The sequence below is a fragment of the Drosophila sechellia genome, chromosome 3L (assembly GCF_004382195.2).
Source record: "Drosophila sechellia strain sech25 chromosome 3L, ASM438219v1, whole genome shotgun sequence".
Lineage (NCBI taxonomy): Eukaryota > Metazoa > Arthropoda > Insecta > Diptera > Drosophilidae > Drosophila > Drosophila sechellia.
Window position 1 is genome coordinate 9,545,177 of NC_045951.1, and position 22,789 is coordinate 9,567,965.

The 22,789-nt window shown below is 44.2% G+C and overlaps 6 protein-coding genes across 12 annotated transcripts; 3 read left to right on the top strand and 3 right to left on the bottom strand.

Annotated features, from left to right (window-relative positions):
* The first annotated feature begins 333 nt into the window (after window positions 1–333).
* LOC6605105 (acid sphingomyelinase-like phosphodiesterase 3b) lies at window positions 334–21,984 on the top strand. Its single transcript, XM_032718569.1, has 6 exons — window positions 334–494; window positions 12,173–12,362; window positions 17,921–18,618; window positions 19,171–19,363; window positions 19,552–19,843; window positions 20,997–21,984. Exons 2-6 carry the CDS (start codon window positions 12,287–12,289, stop codon window positions 21,265–21,267), a joined length of 1,530 nt encoding a protein of 509 aa, XP_032574460.1. The 5' UTR covers window positions 334–494; window positions 12,173–12,286; the 3' UTR covers window positions 21,268–21,984.
* LOC6605100 (titin) lies at window positions 1,232–10,661 on the bottom strand. Of its 7 annotated transcripts, XM_032718564.1 has the most exons (10): window positions 10,541–10,661; window positions 7,756–7,907; window positions 6,656–7,132; window positions 6,295–6,544; window positions 5,479–6,079; window positions 5,140–5,357; window positions 3,579–3,796; window positions 2,399–2,454; window positions 2,119–2,151; window positions 1,866–1,923 (listed from the first exon to the last, which is right to left on the bottom strand). In XM_032718564.1, exons 1-8 carry the CDS (start codon window positions 10,637–10,639, stop codon window positions 2,415–2,417), a joined length of 2,055 nt encoding a protein of 684 aa, XP_032574455.1. In that variant the 5' UTR covers window positions 10,640–10,661; the 3' UTR covers window positions 1,866–1,923; window positions 2,119–2,151; window positions 2,399–2,414. The 7 variants fall into 7 exon arrangements, with proteins under 7 accessions (XP_032574457.1, XP_032574456.1, XP_032574454.1 ...); XM_032718566.1 differs by lacking the exon at window positions 3,579–3,796 and having other exon boundaries at window positions 1,232–1,923; window positions 6,295–6,529; XM_032718565.1 differs by lacking the exon at window positions 3,579–3,796 and having other exon boundaries at window positions 1,232–1,923.
* Window positions 10,774–12,160, top strand: LOC6605101 (probable insulin-like peptide 1). Its single transcript, XM_032718570.1, has one exon. It carries the CDS (start codon window positions 11,553–11,555, stop codon window positions 12,024–12,026), a length of 474 nt encoding a protein of 157 aa, XP_032574461.1. The 5' UTR covers window positions 10,774–11,552; the 3' UTR covers window positions 12,027–12,160.
* Window positions 12,785–13,555, top strand: LOC6605102 (probable insulin-like peptide 2). Its single transcript, XM_002029907.2, has 2 exons — window positions 12,785–13,038; window positions 13,112–13,555. The coding sequence occupies exons 1-2, from the start codon at window positions 12,876–12,878 to the stop codon at window positions 13,360–13,362; spliced, it is 414 nt and encodes a 137-aa protein (XP_002029943.1). The 5' UTR covers window positions 12,785–12,875; the 3' UTR covers window positions 13,363–13,555.
* LOC6605103 (probable insulin-like peptide 3) lies at window positions 14,433–15,348 on the bottom strand. The gene is made up of 2 exons (XM_002029908.2): window positions 15,081–15,348; window positions 14,433–14,983 (listed from the first exon to the last, which is right to left on the bottom strand). The coding sequence occupies exons 1-2, from the start codon at window positions 15,253–15,255 to the stop codon at window positions 14,787–14,789; spliced, it is 372 nt and encodes a 123-aa protein (XP_002029944.1). The 5' UTR covers window positions 15,256–15,348; the 3' UTR covers window positions 14,433–14,786.
* LOC6605104 (probable insulin-like peptide 4) lies at window positions 16,604–17,660 on the bottom strand. The gene is made up of 2 exons (XM_002029909.2): window positions 17,158–17,660; window positions 16,604–17,096 (listed from the first exon to the last, which is right to left on the bottom strand). The coding sequence occupies exons 1-2, from the start codon at window positions 17,321–17,323 to the stop codon at window positions 16,858–16,860; spliced, it is 405 nt and encodes a 134-aa protein (XP_002029945.1). The 5' UTR covers window positions 17,324–17,660; the 3' UTR covers window positions 16,604–16,857.
* Window positions 21,985–22,789: the final 805 nt, after the last annotated feature.

The window sequence follows — 22,789 nt, forward strand, 5'->3', positions numbered from 1 at the left end:
TCAAACTTTTAGCCAACAAGTTGAACAAATCTTAATTTTATTTCCGACATTCCGGCATTTTCACCTTTCGCGACCTAAGGGGTCCTGCACTGCCCTGCCCCAACCAATTCCGGAATACCCCACGGCAGATGGACCGCCGCACATGGGGCAACTTGCCGCTCAAAGCTTGAAAAGGACTCAAATGCCAGGGGGAAAAGCGCTCAAAAGCTGTGTGCCCCCCACTGGAAAAGCTGTCCCAAAGAAATACCGAACTCGACTCAAAGCGCAGACTGTGGGCCAATGCAATGATAACACCAAGTCGCCACTGACAGTTGAAGACGAGCGCCCGTGAGCCACACACTCCTCGGATTACGACTCCGCCATCTCTAGATGTTCGTCAATTTACGTACTCCGTACTCCGTGTGAATTCGCATTAAGTTGGCGCGTTTTTATTGCCACGACTCCGGCCAAAAAAAGAAAAGAAGAAAAGTGTCTCATCACGGGGCAAGTGAAATGTACGCATCGCATCCACATCCACATCCGTATTCGTATTCGCATCCGCTCGTCCCGGTTTCCATCATAACGTGACAACAATTTTGATTTGGTTGTGGTGCGCGAGTGTTTGTGCCGTAACTAAATACGGGTTTATTGTGGTTTTGCTGCTTGTGCTTCTGTCGCTGCTGCCAGTTTGCCATTTTGCCATGTCATTTGCCACTTTTTTGTTGCCACCCAATTCATTTGCCATAATAAATGCAAATTCGAAGAGCTTGTCACCCACAAAGCGCCGAGAAAAACATACACATACCCATACACATGCACATTAACATTAGAGCACAAGCACACACACTCATACACACACTCACACATCGCGAGTCGTGTGTTTGTGCTAAAGAAAATTGCAACAGCCAAGCGCCTGAGGATATGCCACAGAAATGCACGACACATTACACATACGCCTTGTTGCACACAAATTATGTAATATCGCATTAGGAGACCCCGCTCGACAATGCCAGCGAACTGGACTTCTGTTGGCATATTGATGGTTACGCTCGCTGAGCTTCTTAAGCGATAATCGAATGCACTGGAGCAAGCCAATTTCGAGCGGAAACTTAAACATTCGCATCCTTGGAGTTCATTGGGCACATCAAATCAAGAAACAACTTGCAATATTGCAATCATTCCAATCTTCAATCAGGGGCACAATAACCTCTCCAAAACGAGCTGATGCTTTCTTAATATATGGTTTTATATGTATTTTAACAGACAATGTATTTCTCTATTCTAGGATATGTTGTTAACTGGGCATTTTGAAAGTTAGCAGAGAAGCGTTTGTTTATCGACCTCAAGATATAATATATTTCAGTTTGAACTTAGCAGTTGACATATTTAAAGCGCACTTGCACTTATATCATTAAATATTTATAAGTTTTCCTAAGGGATGATTGATTGGCAAAAATATCTTGGCTTGAGCAAGTGCAGAAGAAATTGACCATGTCAAGATACACACAATGAAATGGTACTAACGATACTTAAAAACATGTTCAAACTCTTGTCAATATTTTCAAAAATATTTAAAAAGGCAAGCAATTTTTAACCATTTATCAAAAGTGAAAGCTGTCCAAACGCCTCTCTGCCAAATCTTAGCTGTTTTTCATCCAATCCCATCAAAAATGTGAATGGCATATCGTTTTTGCTCTGTGTACCTATGGGATTGACTTGAGATTCGGGGAGTGGCACTGTTGTTGAACATTCGAGGCGGTGGTGCTGCATCATTCCTACGATTGCAGTGACTGGCGAATGTCGGACTCGGCGGCCACCAGAGGAGCACGCACCTCGATGCCACGCACGGGCGCCCTGTCCAGATGCGGATTGAGATACTTGTACACCTCGCTGCGATTCAGATCGATTTTGCGCTCCGGCTTCTGGTACTTCATGAAGTTGACCCTGCGAATGGCCAAGGAGTCGCTGTTAAATTGGAATTGCAAGAGTGGTGCAACTGCAAAGGGGGGTTGGGGTTGCAAGGCGGGGGTGGTGGATTCGATATGGTATGGAATGCAGTGCTCCCGGGACGAAAAAGCAGCGTACATATGCATGCAATGAACCGGAGAACATAAGAAAACGTCCAATGTGACAACTTACTTTTGCGTGGTCAGGCCGAGACTCTGCAGCTCCCTGGTGGATCCGGAGCAGTCCGTTTTTCCCCCATTGGTTAAGTACAAGACAAGGGCGGGCAAATACACATAGCACGGCACAGCACGGCAAAAGCAAAAGAGAAGTTGTTAGCCTCATTAAAGAGTCGAGAAGTGGGGGAAACGGGAAGAGTTCGTGGAATCCGTGGGATTGGGATGGATTCGGATGGGGATTCGGAATTCAGGATTGGAATGGGCATGGAGCTACGGATTGGGAGGAAAAAACTTACCTGAAGCGCTGGCGTGTTATATGCTCGCCATTGAACAAACGATTCCAAAATGCAATCTACAATGAAAATCAAAAGGCAGAGAGCAAGGAGAAAAGATAACCAAGAGCAAGAGCAAAGGCGGCATGCATAAAGAACTCAACCGGAACGCAGAAGGAAAGTCAAATCAACTGCAGGCCTTGTGACAAGACACACAGGCGGTTGGACAAATGCGAATGCGAATCAGGATGAAAGTCGGGTTGAAAGTGCCAACGGGCACAATGGGTCTCGTAATGCTAACGATAATGCCAACGATAATCATAATGAGGAGTGCTAGGTGCTACGCATGTACCATACATATGGTTTTTTCCAGTACATGGCATCCGGCGCACTTCTTCATCACGGCTGATTCAAATGAAACACTACCTGGAATCGTAGCCCAGCAACGGACTCTCATATGGACAGCTGCTAATGCGCAAATTTATGGTGCAATGGACGATGTAAAGAGTTGGAGCGAGCGAGTGGCCATGCCATGGAAAAGTGAAGAAGTGAAGAAAATGAATGTCACGGATGAGCTAGCGTTATGGGCGTGGTGAGGTGTGTATGCGGGGGCACTGTAGGAAAATCATCACCAAAAAAGATGACCATCAGGGGTAGGAACAGTCAGTTTCAAAAGGTATTTGAAAAGTTTAGAGCAACAATTTTTTGTGCGTCAGCAGATAATTACATGTTGAATTCCACTAAAAGTTACTGAAATATTCCATTCTACAGACCAATTTCAATTAATTTTTTCTTTAAATTTCAAGGATTGTTAATGTCATTACTTGTACTTGGCAGCCAGAAGCTTCAGAAAAATTGTATTGAACTAAAAACAGCAGTCTACGTATTATTACCAAAAAGTAAAATGTCATAGTTTACCTTCACCGCAGAGAATGTCAAGATTTCTATTCCTTAAATTTGCAAAGACTTGAATATTTCAGAAGGGAAAAACTGAAAGAAAATCTCATGCGGAAAATGGACATTTTTTTGGTGTAGTTTTTCTCGGTGCGAGTGTTTGCTCTGCGGACAGAGCGATGATATGAGATGAGATGAGATGTGAGGCGACGACAGAGGCAGAGCCTGACCATGGCAAACATGGTCAAACATGGCCAACTAGCCGCAATAAGTAGGGTGGTATATACATAGTGGGTGGTAGGATACCCACCCGAGAGTGCTGCCCGTGATGAGCTCCGCCTGGGCGCTCAGGGTCTCGGCAATGAACTCATCGTTGTAGGCATCCTTGGGACGGTACCAGCGCCGTCCGCCGGGAAGGACCAAAGGACGCTCCGAGGATGGGACCAATGGCCCAAAGGCCCGCTTCGACCGCCGGGGATTGTTTTTGCGCACCAAATGCTCCTCGAGCTCCTCAATGACATCGTGTCTCTAGCAAAACCAAACAGACGGGCGGAAAAGTGCACACCCCCACGGTGTTTTCCGAAGGAGAAAAAAAAAATTGAGGACCATGGTAGAGTGGGGTGGTGGGGGATGGGGGGAAGAGACGAAACATTGTTGAAGGGCTTTCCACTTGGTGCCTACTAATTGTCTTTTGGTTTCTGCATTTTTCCCCTGCCGCTGCAAAGGGCTTTATTTTTCAAACTAGAGAGAGAACCATCTTGGGCACAACGCTACAAATAACTTGCTGTTGGCAATTTATCAAAATTTAAACTCGATTAAAGCTAACTAACTACGTTTGGAAGCGCACATTATGCTGCAAGTAGAAAAAGACAAAAACCAAATGGCATTTTAGTTAATTTGATTTGTGGACACGGACACGGGTATGGGGGATCCAGCACCACAGAGGCAAGCTCTCCATGGAGAAGGTCCAGCTGCCCGCAGCTGGATAATAAAGCTCAAAGAATTCCGGGATAAAAACTGACTTCGGAACTCAACCGAATAGTTTGATGCCTTGCAGAAGGTCCTTTCTCGTTTTTATCAGGCTGGAGAGGACTGCTTTATACTTAGCTTAAGCTGCTATCGCAATAGAAATAAATCAGAAAGTTGAGTATATTTTGGAATAGTTAGACCTCAAAGACAGCTGACTAATGGGGGAAAACATTCTGAGCTGGCATGCTCTCTAAATCATAAACATTCTAGTTTGGAGATCATCAACTTGGTTGATGTCTTAGTTTAAAGTTCATCTTGAATTGGATATAGGAATTTAAAGAAAAGTTTAATGAATGATTCTAAGCCATTTCAGTTTACTTTCTCCTAAATGACAATGAATATTTTTTATATTTATAATTATTTAACAACATTTTGTTGTTCGTGAACTTCATCAACTTTGCCAATATAAATTCCATCAACAAGTAATAATACAACTGAATTAGCATCTCATTAGCTTACGCTTTTCAGCCTTCCCAAACTTTGCCAATATAAATTCCATCAGCAGGTATTAATATGTAATCAAGGTATGGCTAATCCTTTAGCAAATCATCTCCGAGGCGAATAATCCCACTACAGAGAAAGCTGGTAGAATATTTATTTTCCGCCCCATCACGGAAACAATGAAACATTTCCCATAAAGCAGGCGGCCTAATCCTGTTGCTCTAAATAGTTTAGCACGAGACCAAGTTGCAGGTAGGGAAAACGAACGGACCCGGACATCCAAGGACATTAAAACCAGCTAGACCCAACTCATGACAGCCTAATTACATTAACTGCCCGGCCAGGGATTTTATTTCACCGTGGCCATGGCTCCCAAGGCCAGTTGTGTGCCTCGTACTTACCTTTTGCTTCTTGAAGTTCTGCTCCTCGGACAGAGGCTCCTGCTGCTGTTGCTGCTGCTCCTGATCCAGATCCTTTTTTTTGTCCTTGGCCAGGCGATTGTCGTCAGTGGAGCGCGATATTTCCACCACTTCCCGGTCATTGGCATCGCATCTATCCTCATTACTCTCACATGGCCCCACCGGTGGGTTGTCACTTCCAGATATGGATATGTCCTTGCCTGCAGGACATTCGGTAAAAAGGGCAGAAAGGGAGAGGGAGAATTTGGTGCAAAGGATATACGCAAAAGTGCGGCATTAGAAAAATTTAATTACTGTCGACCTGGGTATAGTTTTTTGCACCTGCATCCTCTGTTTCGCCTGCGGTGTTGATGGTGTTTGTGGTAGTGGTCACCCCATCCTCATCCTTCTGCTCGCTGCCTGGATTTTCATCGATTTGCGGCAACTGCTTCTCCTGCTGCTGCAGCTTAAAGGTGGGCAGCAAGTCGGCCAGCTGTTTGGTCACTGCATCCAGGGTGGACTGAATGGTGGAGGGCAGTGACGAGAGGGCGGCCAGTTGTCGCTGCACATCTGCCAACTGGCGCTCCAGGGCCAATTCTTCGTCGCTTTTAACTGGCAGTGGAGTAATGGGTTCCGCCGGTGGGGTTGCTCCTGCTGGACCATCGGAAGCTTCGTTGCCATCGGGTGAGCCCGGTTTTGTTTGGATAACCACTTCCGGCTCGCAAACCTCCTTGGGGGCATCACTCTTCTCCGGCTGCTCGTCCGGCAATTCGGTCTCGGGAAGTTGCTCCAAATTCGGAACCTCACTGTCCGTGGGCAGTGGTTCCTCATCCTTTTCGGGCTCCGGTTCGGGCTCCACCACCTCCTCCGGCACTGGTTCCTCATCCTTTTTCTCCTCTTCCTTGGGTGGCGTGGCTTCTTTTGGCGCCGGCTTAGCTTCCGGCTGTCACACGTAAACACAAATTAACTTTTGATCCGGTCAGCAAATAATGCAGTCAGAGAAAATTCCACCCAAGAAGCTATGATTAAAGATTAAGGAACTTTTTCTTCGAAATTAAAACATGTCATCTACTTGTGCATCTTGTCTTAAAGTTTTGATTTGTGCATAAGCTTCTCAAATTAAGTGCTGCTTTTCTCTGAGTGCATTCACTCTCTCACCATTGGCGACTTTTCCCGTGGCGCTGACTTAACAATCGTCACCTTGTAGGCATTGGCCGCCCGTCGTTCCGTCTCCAGGGATTGCTTGCTCTTGGGAACGGGGCGATTGGGACGCTGCAGGAAGGTGGACCACTGTCGGTTCTCCTTGTCCTTCTCCAGCTTGGTCTTGGTCACCTCCTCGTTGATGGAGCGCAGGACATCGCTGGACATGCAGACGCCCGGCTTGGGGAAGATCCTATAGAAATTGACGCTATCATATGGAAGTGGTTAAAAGAACTCGCCCGCATAGCATGCCAATAAATGGGGAAGTAGTCGTGAGGGAACTGGCGGGAGAAATGGGCTTAAATTGAATAGTACGCACCCAAGGACATTGTGCTCCTTGAGCACCTCCGACTCGCCGGACAGCACGGCTGCAATTTCCTCCTCCACCAGCTTAATTTCCTGCCTTTCGGACAGCGCCGAGCACGGACGATCGGGCAAATCAGGCAAGTAGAGAGTCTCGACGGCATGGGCTCCTTCTTCTGACTGGGCTGGTGCATCATGCCCATTCACATCCCCGCGTTTCTCTTCCGAATGCACTTCCGACACGGCTTGGCGACATTCCGCCAGGACATCCACATCCACTTCCACAGCAGGAGCCGCCATAGTCGCAGCAGCGTGTCCCCTGGGTAGCGGAACGAATGGCTCCGGTTCCGGAGTTCGGGCATTTGTGGTTTCCGTCAGCTGGGTCAGCGATGGAGTCGGCGACGGTGAAATGGTCGGCATTGGTGACATGGTCAATGAACCCTCGCTCGTGGGAAACTTCTTTAGGCACTCGTAGGCGTCATCCTCGTTCTCCCTGCAAGTGGATCCAAGTGGCCAAAAAGTGAGCAGAATTTATGAACATACTAAAAGAATTAATTCCGTAACGTGCAATACCTGTGATGTAGCATTAGTTTCGTGGACACTCTAAGATTCATTATTCATAACTCGAAAAAGTTGGAATACAAACTTATTTCAAATAATATAAATTGCTTCTAAAATGGTAGGGTAATATTCTAAACTAATGGGTCTAGGTGGGGTTTTGAATTTCACTTTTCTTAGTTTATAATTATAATAAAATTAATTATTTTGACTTATTGTTAAAGGTTTAATCAAATGTCATTTTACACAGGAAACTTTTAGGAAAGCTCTTTATTTTCCGGAACTTTATTCTTGAATCATGAAAATTTGTCATATTTTTTCCATTTCTCTCGAGGTCGTTTGTGGTTTGTGAATTTCTTGAACAAGTAGATTACCTTGAGCACGGGTTTGAGGAAACGTTCTTGGGTTGTTAGCCCGCTCAGCTGTGATAAATGGTCCTCGGTGGATGGGATACAAAGAGCAGTAGTGTAGGAACCGGACAAGGACGAGGACCACGACCACGAGCAGGAAGAGAACGGAACGGAATGGTATATGGAATAGAAGGAAGGGGAAGCTCACCGGTAGACGCCAAAGTAGAAGACGCTTCCACTGCCCATAATGAGGCGATGGGCCTCGTCGTGGGTAAGGGGCATGGCAGCCGTGTCATTGATGCGCACGATGATATCCTCGACCCGGAGTCCAGCCTCGTCAGCAATGCTGCCCTCGGTCACCTAACGTTGAAGCATATGGACATGTTTAGATCTAGATGCGAATGCCTAGATACCGACCGATTCAGATGCGGATGTGGGGATGTGGCGATAGAATGAGTGCGAGGCCGAGATAGTCGAGATAGCCGAGATACAATACAATGGGATGCGATGCGATAATGGGGGAATTTCTATTAGCCGACAACGGCGACGTCGCGTGCTAAGTGCATAAAAATAAAACGCGCGCCAAATGTCAACAAAACAAAGACCCCCGAACACACAATCATACAATCACGCACAACCCAACAGAACCGAAGACAATGCCCAAGGAGATGGTGGGCTGCAGGGGATCGGTGGGGACTGGGAGCTGGGGGGTTCGGAACGAGGGGTGCTCGAGAAGAAGTGGCAGCTCATTTACGACACTTCAGTTAAGCGAGTCAAGTGGAATTACCCATGTCTAACCACTCAAATATTGTATTGTTTCGCCGGATGGAAATGTTTGTGCTATATGACGCTTCTACATACATATGTATATACACATTAATGAGTTCACATTAAGAGAAGATTAATTTTAATTAGCAAGGATATAGAACCAAATATTGCTGATTCCACAAAGATTAATAATTATATTTAAAAAGCTTGTAAAATCTGTTTCACAGAAGTTCTGACATTTTCAAACGGGTAAAAAATAACGCACAACTAATAAAACTTTCTAGGTCACCAAAAGTTCGCAAAAGTTTTCCCTAATTACAAAATTAAATTTTTAGAAATAAAAACCCACTGGACTAATCGTTTTAATTGGATAATACAATTTATAGCTCTTTTTTTTTTGAAACTAGTAAATTTATATTCCGGAAATGGTTCCGAATGACCGAGTAAGAGAATATCGTTTCAAAAATTTGCATTTTCCAACATTTATTTTCGCAACTATAAATCAAAGTGAAAGAGTTGCGAGAACAATAACAACTAAATACAATATAAGCTTTATGGCTTTTGTGGGTAATAAAGTAGAGACAAATTGGCGCAAATTGAGCATATAAATTGTAGGTATTCATTTATAATGGTTTTGCCACTTCGTCCTTCAAAATTACGAAGTGAGAATTCATCAAACTAATAGTTATGGGTGAATTATGTTTCGACATCAAAATGCGAAATATCTTAGCACGCGGTTCACAGAATTCTATTGCATAATTCAGGCAGTTTTGTAACACTTTCGTGGGCAAATAAACGCTATTGTTTTCGTTTCCGTTATGAGAAAGCAGGGCTCATAACCAGAAAGTCACGACACCGACTGCCAAGAGGACTTAGTAATGCAAATACTGCAAAAAAGTGGTTGGCACAAGGAGGAGGTGGAGGAGGCGGACTGGGGACTCCACCATTTCACCCAACCAAGTTGAGGGTCTTTCCTTTCGCTCCCAGGGGCCTCTTGCATTTCACTTATGGTGGAGTCAATTTCCAGCGGTGAATTCGTAGGGCAAAAAGCACTCGACATCGTCTGAGGTTGCGAATATTTATAGAACAGAGGCTTAGGGCTTAGCTGGGCTATACATCTATGTACCAGACTGTATGTGGCGAGCAGCATGGCGAGGAGTGTGGTAGTGTAAACAGAGGTTTTTCAAAGGGATTACCAATGATTGTTTAGTGTTTGCAGAGCCAATATGTGAAGGTGTGTTGGCACATTCCATAAAGTAATATGGACTCAAGTCGAAGGATGTGCTTTTTGAGTCGCCAACATGTAGGCAGGCATTCTTAAAAGCGTAGTATTTATATAAGGAATAAATTAGTTAAGAATGAAGAACATTCCTGACATTTTTCCGTTTTTTCACTATCAGTCAGCTTGTGAATAATAATAATAATAATAATAATTATTAATAATTCATTTACAATAAACTTCCATTTATACATGTATGTGTGCATATCCCCAAGCACAATGCAAATAATGCGGCGTTTTATAAATTGATCGGAATTTAAAATAACGAATAGCATAATTTGTTTATGTAAAACAGTATAAAAAAAAACCAAAAAGTCAAAAACAATTTATGACCTCCTTCCTTGACTTCCCTGCGGCTTAAATTGATTTATTCGTATCGAAGGGATGGTACTTTTTAGCGCCCCTCGCATTTCGGTCATTTGTTTTATGCGCTTAGTAGTTTTGCCAATTAAAAATCGCATTTGTTTCGGATTTGCGCCAATGTTGTTGTATTGTATTTTTTGTTATTGTTGCTGGTTGCGAATTGTCAACACAATGTTACAAAATGCGAATTGCCAAATGCAATTTATGCACAAACAAAGGCCCAACTGCCAGCGAAACACAATTAAAATTTGAATAAGTTTATTGCCGCTGCCATTATGCGGCTCATTAGCGGGAAATGCATGGCCCTGTCGATTAGATAAACAAAAGCGAGAGGAATTACTTTAATTAACTAATTTGCCAGTGCAGCAAATCCGAATGGACACACACGCATCGCGGCGTTACGTAATATCGAACAAATAAAACTGATTCGAACGTATCGAATTAATCCAATGGGGTTCATCAGCTACATAGTTAGATATATTTTCCACAGGTCTATGAACATCCGCCAGGTGAATGGGCTGAGGTGATGCGTGGGAGGGGGTACAGCATATAGATTTCGTTCCATTTCCAAATCGGGCCTAACCTTAACCACCGTCAGCGGATAATCGTAGTCCGCCCCGCCCACCAGACGAAAGCCCCAGGGCACATTATCAAATCGGCACATCTTAATGTCGAGCACCATGTTTCCTTGATTTATTCCGACTTTTTTGTTCGTTTCGATTTTTCCGTTTTCTATCGCGAATTTTCTTCTATTTTTTATTCTTTCTTTTCCGGCGCTTTGCGGTCGGTGGGAAGAAGCGAGTGTTTCGAGTGCAGCGCTGGCAACCAACTGTTGGCATCGCCGTGCGTGCAACTCGACAATCGAGTGGCGATGGCGATGGCGATGGTGGTGATCGGAGCGATTTCGCACACTGCCGCCGGAGGAGCTTCATCGAAGCATACTTTCCTCCTGGCCACGACATGCTAATGAGGCTGCCACACTGTCAGCCATCGGCTTACATTCCCCTTTACCCCATTCCGTGCCACTGCCACTGCCCCTGCCCCACGGATATCTGGTCGTAATCGTAATCGCAATCGACAGCAGTCAGAGCCTCTTAGCGGCAATGTAACAGGTTGGGCGGACGGGTTATGCTTTGAAGTGGGCGGATTTTTGGCGCTGATTACACTGAAAACTATTGTCGAAGAAGCTGTGTTCATCAATTCTCACCTGAGAGCAAGTCCCATAAGGCTAACTCTTTTGAATTTCTCAAAAATGTCTTACAAATACATTCTTAAATATAGCTATACATAGATGTACTTATTGATACAACTTATAGGAATATTTGCTAAGAAATACAATACCCCAACTACCAAAATAACAGTGCATCGCTTTTCCATCGAAATCGGGAGTGGAGCTAGAAATAGAGTTTGAATTTTTAGGGTAAACCGTACCTGAAACATGGGTGGTCAAAGGATTTGCAGTTGGCACGCCCGTGGGGCATGCTATGCCACTGCAGTGCTAGACTGCAGAAGAGGCCATTGAACTGCATTAGCTAGCTTCCGTTTTAGTGGTATAAATACCAGTTGCAGCCCAGAGCATCCACTGCATATCCAAGATGTTTAGCCAGCACAGCGGTGCAGCAGCACATGGCCTTCGGCTCCAGTCGCTGCTTATCGCAGCCGTGCTCACCGCCGCAATGGCAATGTCCACGACGACTGGCAGTGGTCACCAGTTGCTGCCCCCCGGGAACCACAAGCTCTGCGGGCCCGCACTGTCCGATGCCATGGATGTGGTGTGTCCCCATGGCTTTAATACGATGCCAAAGAAACGTGAAAGCCTGCTGCTGGCCAACAGCAACGACGACGACGAGGACGCGAAGCAGGAGGAGGAGGATGATAGCAGCATGTGGCAGACGCTGGACGGGGCAGGATACTCCTTCAGTCCACTGCTAACCAATCTGTACGGATCCGAGGTCCTGATCAAGACGCGACGTCGCTACAGGAGACACCTGACCGGTGGCGTCTACGACGAGTGCTGCGTCAAGACCTGTAGCTACTTGGAGTTAGCCATCTACTGTCTACCGAAATAGGACACTTGGCCAACAGACACTCATTACCCAGCATGCATACACATACATACGTACACTTGAACATGGCATTCCCACATACATCCTATATGTACACCCGTTCCCCCAACAGCATTCGTAATCCAATTCGTAATCACTTATTTATGCAGCACCAACTTTGACTAATGAATAAAAGTAGACAGTGCAAAAAGAAGAATTTGTGTGAGCGGCAAAGACAAGACAGTCAAAGGAAAAGTACCAAGGAGGCGTAATTCGTTGCCAGGATGCTGCTGGCTCCAATCAGCTGGCTCGGGTTCTTGTTGGCCTACTCCGGCCTGCCGGGCGCCCAGGCGCGGATTGGTAAGTATAGGGTAGAGATGGTAGAGGCAAACGGGCTGGAAACGAGGTGACTTTAAGACCAAGGACTCATTTGGTATTCATAAATGCAGGGCTTAGCACGGCCTGGCTGTTTATACATAAATTGTTTAATTGGCTGACAGCAAAACGCCCACAAAGCCCTGCTCCTTCTCCCTAACACGGCCACCCAAAAAACCACCCACAGTTTTCCAATAGCCATTTGCATAAGTCAGCTTTGACATTGAACGAGTTTAGCCAGGCGTTAGAGAGAAGAGCCAACTCCGGAATGCACTCATCGCATCCTAACACAATTTGACAACCTGACTTTTGAGGATAACATGTGTGTGGATCCAGACCCCGACCCCTAGACCCCGACCCAGACCCAGTTTAAGTTCCTTACGAGGCAGTATATAAGCCAGTTACTTTGGGCCAACCATCATCAGTTAGCTTTCGACCCGGCTCGACCCAACTTAATCCATTCGATCGTAAAGCAACCTAAGCAGTAAACCCATAACCATGAGCAAGCCTGTGTCCTTCATCTCGATGGTGGCTGTGATTTTGCTGGCCAGCTCCACAGTGAAGTTGGCCCAAGGAACGCTCTGCAGTGAAAAGCTCAACGAGGTGCTGAGTATGGTGTGCGAGGAGTATAATCCCGTGATTCCCCACAAGCGCGCCATGCGTAAGTTCCTACCAGGATGCAGATCCTCCAGCTGGTTTTGCTAGATCTACATTGTATCCACGATTTTTCTCAGCCGGTGCCGACAGCGACCTGGACCCCCTCAATCCCCTGCAGTTTGTCCAGGAGTTCGAGGAGGAGGACAATTCGATCTCGGAACCGCTGCGAAGTGCCCTCTTTCCTGGGAGCTATCTGGGGGGCGTCCTCAGTTCCCTGGCGGAAGTCCGGAGGCGAACTCGCCAACGGCAAGGAATCGTGGAGAGGTGCTGCAAAAAGTCCTGTGATATGAAGGCCCTGCGGGAGTACTGCTCCGTCGTCAGAAATTAGGCCTCCTAATGCGAAAATCATTGACCACAACCGACCTGCTCGACGCGATTATCTCTGGATCTGGTTCCAAACCAACCATGCGCATATATACTACAATCGATGTTTTTTACAGCTTGTTGCATGTTACTCTTTATGAATGATCAAAATGGATTAAATATATATTCTGCTTTAAGCTTTGGCAAACAATCGCAAATGCTACTGCATATTATTACCAATTTGGGACACTACATTTATTATTATCATATTTGGATATTTATTGATTATTACACTTGAGTTTCTTTTATTTTAGCGTTCAAAAATACTAAATAAAAATTTAGCACAGGTATTCACAAAACTAAAATTAATATATATTTGTTTTCCATCAAAACTAAATGTATTGAAAACAAAAAACGTAACATATACTTGGGAAAAGAAACTTAAAACCGACATTTTAACCATTCATTCATTTCTAAAAACTTGTAGAATTCCTGTAATAATATCGAAGGAATCCCATTGCAATTCAAAAGATAGTTGCAAATTTAGCTTTCAAATTTTAGTTCATTTATTTTTTCGTACTTCGTTTATCAAAGATTATATCCTCCAAAAAGAAGATATAATCTTAAAAAAAAAACTTTTAAATTGACATTAAAAGATAAGTATTTCTAATACTCATAATTGAATCGTTTTGCGAAGTCGTAAATTAGATGATTAAATTGGTAATATTACGCTATGACAAAACTATGTTATTATAATTTGAAAGCTAAAATAAACTGGAAAAAAAACGGTTCACGCAGACCTTAACTAACAATAATACATTACCTGAATACAGCAAGGCATTAAAAGTGCAAAGCGGATAATCTTCGTAAATTAACTAAAATACCTATAAATATCGTTTAAAAACAAAAAGCACTGAAGCCCAGAAGCTGTGACCAGTTCAACGTATGTTTTGAGGGCATTTAATCGGAATGATTTTAAATTTTACAATGAGCAGAGTTTGTTAAAAAATCACGGCTTTCTTTTCAAAATAGTTGCAAACAGAAATCCGGCCGCTGTTCAATAAATAATTAACTGCAATGAACGACAATAAAAAATCAATGTAATACCCGTTTAATTACCAATCATGTTGGCCAATCTGCAGCAGTTTGAATACATAATTTATTTAATAATTTATACCCAGGCGATGTATTCTGGCCCCGCACAATCATACATATCTACATGCATAACATCCCGTGTTCCGATTCATTTCGCGTGCCTGTGTCTGATTTCAGATCATAAATTATGCGCATACATCCCACTTACATGTGCATATATATCATAAATCCAAAATTGGAATTGAGTAGGCTTCGATAACGACTTAACAACTATGAATACGTGAGTGCTTTCCCCAATCCGTGTCCTTTCAGTCCTTTTCAGTTATCGCAGTTGTCGTCATTGGGTTAATAGGTTTACGAGGTTATCGTTCTGGGCTTGGCAGCACAATACCTCAGCACCTCATCCATGGTGCACGACTTCAGGCAACACTCGTCGAAGACTCCATCCCGAAGACGTCGAGTCTTGAGCATCTGAACCGAACTATCACTCAACAGTCTTTCCAGCAGGGAACGGTCTTCGAAGCCATCGATCAGGTTGAAGTTCACGGCGTCTACAGGTGTTAGGGGAAAGTAAAGTATTAGTATTCCTTGTCCTTATATCAAGTATCGTTTTCCACTTGGAAAATTCCATAGCTGCCTTGCACCTACCCAAAGTTCTCTTGGTCATTGCGTTGAAGCCATACACACAAAGCTTGGAGAGCGTTTCGGGCAGTTTGCGGCCACACAACTTCATGGTGGCCTGGACACCGCCGATCATGAGGATTAGCAGTAGCAGGCTGGGTAGCAGGATCCTCCTGCCCTGACACCTCATCTCGATGCCCATGAGTGATGGAGTGGTGTTTGAGTGTGGATGCGTGAGTCCCCCGGGGAGTGTGTAGTATATGTCTGCCAAGTGGCCCGGCCTCAACTGTTTGGCTCCCAGCCATCGGCTGAGGGTTATATATATGGGGCAGAATCGGATACGATCCGAGTTGGATGTCTGCGGGCTGTATCCAGCGTCTGAGCACTGTCAGCATGCGTTAGTCGTAGTGTCATGCACATGCACATGCACATAGTTCGCCATGGTCTGGTCTAGTTTCTTGTGAGGATTCGGGTGTGGGTTGTTATTTATCCCTGCGGGCTGGCATGGGATGTCTGAAATGGTGAGATGATGATGAGCCCGGGGGGTCTTACGCACATCAGCTGGCGTTTGTTTACATTCTCGCCCAAGAAGTAGCGCACGGATCTGGATTGCAGGAAAACAAAATGACGTGCAATGAGTTCCCTTCGGCACACGCCGGGTTCAGAAAGTTTAGCTGAAAAGTTAAGCAGTTTAACTAGAGTTCTATGCATACATATTTAAACTCACTATTGGCAAGCTATTAAAAGTTGACCTACGTGAAATATATTCTTTGATTTAATACAGATTTTTTTGGAAATTTGTCATTTAGTAAGTTTTGAATGTAATAAAAATTAACTTCAGAATAATGAGACTTTCAAAACTACCTCAATTCCTTAAATTGGCACAAAAGCCATCACGTTATAACAACACTTTTAGAGCTTCTTTCATTCCCATTCAATTAAAATACGAGTGCCAACTTATTCAATTGCTTTTGAGTGGAAAACAATAAAGTCGCCTTCTGTTATCTCATTATCTTTGGCTCAGTACCTTCGATGCTTTATGGTTTCCCCAAGTCCCTTTTGCCAATGATAAGCCAACTGAGCCTTTTTTCCGTCCGCAAAAAATCAGGTAGATTTTTACCTGTAAGCCCGGAATTATTATCATTTCAAAACCCTTCGGTTGAATAGAGTGTTATCTTCGGAAAATCCCGCTGCTGATTGGAAGTTGTTTACTTGTTTTAATATCGCTCCTTCGATAATAACAAAAAAATATGGATAAAAAGGAAGAGCTGGGAATTTGAATCTGAGTGTATTACCGAGTTCGTTTTGTCTCCATCTATTGTTTTGCTTATTAAAATCAGAACGTCATCTAATTAAAAATTCATATTTTTCATTATTGTTCTCGGAAAACAAGGGCACCGCACTCGAGGTTCTGAATGGCAGCTGCTTGTGGGTGGCTCGGTGGTTTGGTTGGCTTCGGGTGGTTTCGGGTGGTTTGAATAATCCGGGGATTCCCCATCCCGCACAGCTGGAATGCTGCAGGGCGCAGAATGAAGAAAAAAGCAATGAACTCTTCTTTTGTTTCTGGTGCTGCTTGGAAGTAACTTTATTTGCCTCCACTAGAAATTTTACAATGAAATATTTGGAAATACGATTACGTTTATAGTTAGGGGTTAAGTGTAGTAGGAAAATGAATTGCAAAAAGCCTGCCGGTCGGGTGTTGTTTCCGTGCCGCCACACAAAATCTCAGCCATGTCGGGTTCATCTGGTACTTGATTTTTGGGATCTGGTTTCTGGGTTTTTTTTTGTTTTGCCATCCTGGTCATCAGGCGCAGTAGTCCAGTATATCGTCGTAGGTGCAGCCCTCCTTGCAGCACTCGTGGGCTATGCGTCGCCGGTGGCGTCGCAACTTGCGTCCACTTCCGCCGGCCGGTGGCACTCCCTTCTCCGTATCCGCATCCGTATGCTTCTGCTTCAACCTTCCCGTTTCCGTTTCCTGTTCGGTGTCCTCATCCGGCTGCTGGAGCTTACGGATTAGGTCTCGCACTCTAGCATCCTTTGATGCTTGACGAAAAGAAGTTAGATGTATGGATGCCAATGGAATATGCAGAGTACCCAAACTTACCAGTGCTCCGCCTCACCCGGCGTGTAAATCCATTAACACAAATCACATCCAGTGCCTGGATCAGAGCCTCGCCGCACATCTTCCGGCGTCCCTGGACAGGCTGCAGCAACTGCGACACGGTGGCCAGCAGGAGCAGCAGCGCCAGTCCCAGTCTAATTAGGCTCATCCTGCTCGATCTTTCACTCCGCCGTCCGTGCTCTCACCGGGCATAAAAGGTATGCCTCCTATATCTCTGGTATCTCTGGGTCCTATCTCGAACTTCTCGTGCTCTTGGCAAACCGATCGCTGGGCATGCCAAATGATACTGATCCTTGAAGTTGGCCGGCGCTCAAAATGTTGACTCGATAATTGACTTTTAGACTTCACGTATTGCGGCCAGGTAGAAAGTTGAACTCGGGCCAGGTCAGTCAACCAACCAGTCAGCTGCAGGAGATTTCCCTTTGAACTACCAGGTTTTTCTTATTTTTGTCGCTCGACCAGCCGGCGGGCAAATGCCCTGCGAAAGGGAATGGCCTTTCCCGGCCAGGAATTGCCCGACTTATCCAAAGTCAAAGTCTAATCTCGATCCTTACTTTACGGAGGGGAAATACATACAAAATTGGCCAGGACATGCAAATTTGTTGTGTAAAACTGGGATATAGATTAAACTTTTCCTAGCATATAAAATATCAACTTTTTCATATATCTGTGGGTACTTTAAAAGATTGATAATTAGTTAGACATTTAACTAACATATTTACTTGATTCTACTTGTTGTTAACAGGCTACTTCTGGCACATTAGTGACCTCCACCTGGACACACTCTACTCCACGCAGGGCGACATATACAGAAGCTGCTGGGAGTTAGCACGATCGGTTTCCGGCTCCAATGCAAATAGTGCGGCATCGGAGCCACCTGGTCCCTTTGGACACTACAACTGCGATAGTCCGTGGAGTCTGATTGAATCGGCGGTGAAGACCATGAAGGCCAAGCAGGGCGACAATGTGGAGTTCGTCCTGTGGACAGGAGATGCCCTCTCCCATTCGGCTCAGCCGCTCTCCGAGCAAAAGCAGCACGAAATCCTGCGAAATATTACAGAGCTGCTGGGACGCAGCTTCTCCTCGCAGTTCATATTCCCGGTCTTGGGCCACGAGGACGGCAGTGGCAGCTATCGCAGATTGGGCGAACTGTGGCGTCACTGGCTTCCCTCAGAGGCCCTGGTGACCTTCGATCAGGGCGGCTACTACTCCATCGAACAGACCAAGAGTCGTCTGCGCATTGTGGCTCTGAATACGAATTTCATGCGACTTGATCCCGATCCGGATCCAAGGGCATCGCTAAGTTTACGATGGCCAGCTGAATATTTCGCCGAGCCCAAGGCATCCGTGAGCTCCATTTCGGCAGAGGATGAGCTGCTGGCGGAGCAACAGTGGCTCTGGCTGGAGGAGGTGCTCACCAAGTCCAAAGAGAAACAGGAAACGGTAGGAGTAACTATTATTAACAGTATTTAGTGGGAATAATATTTATGTAAATTTAAAATCCGCTTTTTATGTTAACATTCAATAATTCTCAATTCAGTCAACTATCTGCATGTGTATTGACTAATCAACACATATTTACAGATAAATTAATGAACTCATTATTTTTATACTTCGGAGTTTTTATGAAATTATTGATAAGCTAAACTCGTTTTTTTGCACTTTTTTTTAACGTAATTTCGAATTAACTCATCTACGCCATACATTTCACAAAATTTTAATTCATTTAAAAATTGCCAGTCATAATTTAATATTTGCAGCTCGTAAACCCAATATTTTTCATAAAATTAACGAGATAAAGCGACGCATATGTAAATATTCAATATTTTTGACTTACCTTGACCCCAGGCTATCGCATGCCAGTAAATCCAATCAAATAGCCAACTGCCCTTTTGATTAATTATAATATTTAATTTGCAACAAGAAGGATTGATTTCATTTCACTCGCCGCTTGGATTAAATGAACCGAATCCGTTGACTCATTGTCCCAACCAGGTATACATCGTGGGCCACATGCCACCAGGTGTTGATGAACGTCACCTGGGTACCCAGCACAACCAGTTGACTTTCACTGAGCGCAACAACCAGCGTTACCTGGACATGGTGCGCCGCTTTGCGCCGGTCATCCAGGGTCAGTTCTTCGGACACCTTCACTCGGACACCTTCCGTCTGATCTACGATGCCAAAGGTTAAGTACTACTCTGATTATTTCCACAGCCATAAAAAAACACCTTAAAGATTAGTACCACCTTAAGCATAATAACAAGTTTAAAGTGGTTAGTAACTAAATACCATATCTTGGAAATTCATGGCCTGTGGAGATAAATCGTTACATTTTTGCCCACAACTAACAATGGTTTCTTTTTCGGCTGACAGGCAATCCCATTTCGTGGCTGATGATAGCCCCATCGATTGTGCCCCGCAAGGCGGGCATCGGCTCATCGAATAATCCCGCCCTGCGGCTCTACAAGTTCGACACGGGCAGCGGCCAGGTGCTGGACTACACGCAGTTCTGGCTGGACCTGCCACTGGCCAACCGGGCCAACGAGCCCACCTGGCAGCCGGAGTACAACCTGACCCACTACTACGCCCTGCCGGAGATCTCCGCCGGAGCGCTGCACAATTTCGCCGAGCGATTCACGGGCACCGACCTCTCCTGGTTCACCAGGTAAATGCAAATGGTTTGGGGGCGAACTATGAGCGTGTTGATTGATTTGACCGGTAATCCTTGGAGCTCACAGATGGATTTGCTCCTGCAGGCGACAGTTTTGAAGGGGCAATGATGTTTGGGTATCTGGAGCACTAGTAAATTGATAAATTCAAGCTTTAAATCGTTTGAACAAGTTTAAAACCGAGAATTTGAAAAATAAGATAGCCCGTAAAAAATTAGGATTTTTTCTGAAACTCAATTTAACGCTTAATTTACTTCTTGATAAAGAAACAATAGGAAGGTTTAGTTTTTTCCACGAAAATTAATTTAAAATTTAAACGTTTTACGGCTGACTTGTCCAATTGGTACGGAATTTAAACCATTTAAAAAATTAAATAAATCGTATTATTTTCGTAAACCATTTCATTTGTGAATCCTTAAAAAAGTGTAAGCCCCTTTTTGATTTTTTCTTAATCCAATACCCCATACCCCTTTGCATCCAGTAGTTATCACCTTACAAAGACCGATGGCAAAAAAATAGTCCTATTTTTTATTGTGCAAGCTGTTTTAATAAAATAAATCCGTTTAAAATTGAAAATCCGCTGAAAACGTTTTTTCGCAATTATAATTTTTTATCAAAACTCATTGCACATTTCATAGTGAAGTTGCCCACTCCCATCAAAATTGACTTAAATATTACCTCAGCATTTTTTATTGATCAATAAGATTTAAATTTATACATAATCCGCTGATTTCGGTAGGGAAAAACGTTACTAAAAGGGGTCTTATGTGGGGATATATGTATATAGGAGAGTGTCGGACAGGATCGCAATTCGTTCAGAAAACCATTTATATTCATCCGGAATATTAACGCCCTCCATTATCGTAAGCCTCCACTGGGAGACCCTTGTGCAGAGCAGAATTTAAGGGGCACAGGTAGACTTCTTCAATCAGGACACCGCTGAACCACTTTCGCCCGCCCGTGTGGTGTTGCAATATGTAAATCTAAGTGGGAGATAGCGGCCCGGCCAAGAGCATTTATGAAAGCCCGGCTGGCCGGCGATACAGGCCAAAGCAAACAGGGACTTCAAATGACGCTCATACTACTCCCATGGACCATTCTTTTTACCCGGCTCATACCCTCCGCTTTTTTTTTTTTTTGTGCCCACAGATACCACCGAGCCAACGCCGTGCGATATCATTCCGGGTCGGCCTGCCCCGGACTCTGCATGCTCAATCATTACTGCGCCATCACGCGCCTGGACTACGATGAGTTCCGGCTCTGCCTGGAGAAGGAGCAGCTGGTTCTGCAAGGACACGCCCCCGCCGCCCTAATGCCCACATCCTGGAGCTGGCTGCTCGGCGTGCTCGCCGCTTTTTATGGCCTCCACGCGGGGCGATGGTCAGGGGGATGCAACAATTGCCACATCCAGCGAATTTAAGCGTTCTCGCTTAAGCGGAACCATATCAATGTGGGGCAAGACCCCAGGATGCGCAGGCACTCAGAAAAAAAAAAAGATGACAGCTTCTAGGCAAATTATGAGGGAATCAAGAATACCCTTAAGCTCAATGATAGGATAAAACGACGAAGGTCCTTTCAAAATGTGATGTATTTGTTCATTGTTACGGGATGTTTGAGTTTAGAAAACAGGGTAATTGTTTTTGGAAATTATTTGAAAAGTTTGAAGTTGTACTAATACATTTAGTTTTATTATTACGAAGCTTGCCCTATATTTAGTTTTATAGTAAACATCAAAAATGATTTTAATGGCAATTGCTAACTATAAGGTCGTTTTTTTCTGAGTGCCACAATGCGGAAATAGATAGTAATGGATATACGTAGGAATGGGTGAGCTAACAATGGTCGAGCCAGAGAGGACGAGGACGAAGGATAACGTGGCTGAGCAATTCCTATATACAAGTATAGCGCTAATTTACTCTCAATTATGCTGCATATGAGCCAGTATGCGTGCCATATCGTTTGTGTGTGTGATATGATTACAAAGAATCGTCTCTGCATGTGTATTCGCGGATATATATGCCTCTATGTATATGTGTATTGTATGGACTTGGATATATATGTATGTATCTGTATATGTTTATCTGGATGTACTTATTGTATATGAAATAAACGAAAACTTTTAATGTTACTGCCCTTACTCAATTTGTTTTCCGTTGGCGTCGCTTCGTCTCCGCTTTCTATAAATATTTAAGCAACAAATTATGGTGTAAATAAATGTGTTAATTTGCGCAAACAAGTCAGCAGTTAAATAAAACGATTGCAGATGCTGTTCGGGTTTCCCGGGAAAAATTCGAGGTTTACAGTCCGGGTTTCCAGCACATTTTACGACCGCGGCCATTAAACGGCGTAAACCGCAGCGCGGTAGTATAAAAAAGTCATTGACAATGGCCGGACCAAGTCGAAGGAGTCATGGACGCTTGTCTCACTATCCAGAAGAACATGCATATGGATGGCAGGATGTGTTCCAAGGACATTCTGTATTACCATTTCACAGCGAATTCACCGGAAATCATTGAGTATTAATGTGGAATAAATTAATCTTCAGAAACCAATTTGTTGTTGATACTTAATCTCTTAAAATTCATGTATTTTAAATTTTAATTCATTTCGTTTCTATGTTTTTAAGGTTAAAAAGCAGTAGTATTGCATTCTTAAGTTTGTTAGAAGCTTAACGAAAATACACTTAGCATACTGTTGTTCTGTTTTCTTCCCTCAATTTCCTAATACCTCAATATTTCACAACTCGCAACGCAAAAACAACTGCAAAAGTCAAACATTTCCCCTGCCATTTGGCAAAGTTCTGGTTAAGTCACATAGTTCCCAAAACTTCCATAAAGGTGCACATAAAGGTCGTTAAAGAAAATTTAAGGAGCGTTCCCTCGGCGATTGGCACTCCCGCAGCGAACTTAGTTTACCCATGAGGCACTGAAAGATGGATATCC

Coding starts and splice junctions, on each gene's coding strand:
- LOC6605104 (XM_002029909.2), bottom strand. CDS start 17,323: ATGAGCCTAATTAGACTGGGACTGGCGCTGCTGCTCCTGCTGGCCACC. Junction 17,097..17,157: donor CCGGGTGAGGCGGAGCACTG/GTAAGTTTGGGT, acceptor CTTTTCGTCAAG/CATCAAAGGATGCTAGAGTG.
- LOC6605100 (XM_032718562.1), bottom strand. CDS start 10,639: ATGGTGCTCGACATTAAGATGTGCCGATTTGATAATGTGCCCTGGGGC. Junction 7,133..7,755: donor TTCTACTTTGGCGTCTACCG/GTGAGCTTCCCC, acceptor ATCCACTTGCAG/GGAGAACGAGGATGACGCCT. Junction 3,797..5,139: donor AGAACTTCAAGAAGCAAAAG/GTAAGTACGAGG, acceptor TGGTTTTGCTAG/AGACACGATGTCATTGAGGA.
- LOC6605103 (XM_002029908.2), bottom strand. CDS start 15,255: ATGGGCATCGAGATGAGGTGTCAGGGCAGGAGGATCCTGCTACCCAGC. Junction 14,984..15,080: donor AATGACCAAGAGAACTTTGG/GTAGGTGCAAGG, acceptor TAACACCTGTAG/ACGCCGTGAACTTCAACCTG.
- LOC6605102 (XM_002029907.2), top strand. CDS start 12,876: ATGAGCAAGCCTGTGTCCTTCATCTCGATGGTGGCTGTGATTTTGCTG. Junction 13,039..13,111: donor TCCCCACAAGCGCGCCATGC/GTAAGTTCCTAC, acceptor GATTTTTCTCAG/CCGGTGCCGACAGCGACCTG.
- LOC6605101 (XM_032718570.1), top strand. CDS start 11,553: ATGTTTAGCCAGCACAGCGGTGCAGCAGCACATGGCCTTCGGCTCCAG.
- LOC6605105 (XM_032718569.1), top strand. CDS start 12,287: ATGCTGCTGGCTCCAATCAGCTGGCTCGGGTTCTTGTTGGCCTACTCC. Junction 18,619..19,170: donor CCAAAGAGAAACAGGAAACG/GTAGGAGTAACT, acceptor TGTCCCAACCAG/GTATACATCGTGGGCCACAT. Junction 19,364..19,551: donor TCTGATCTACGATGCCAAAG/GTTAAGTACTAC, acceptor TTCGGCTGACAG/GCAATCCCATTTCGTGGCTG.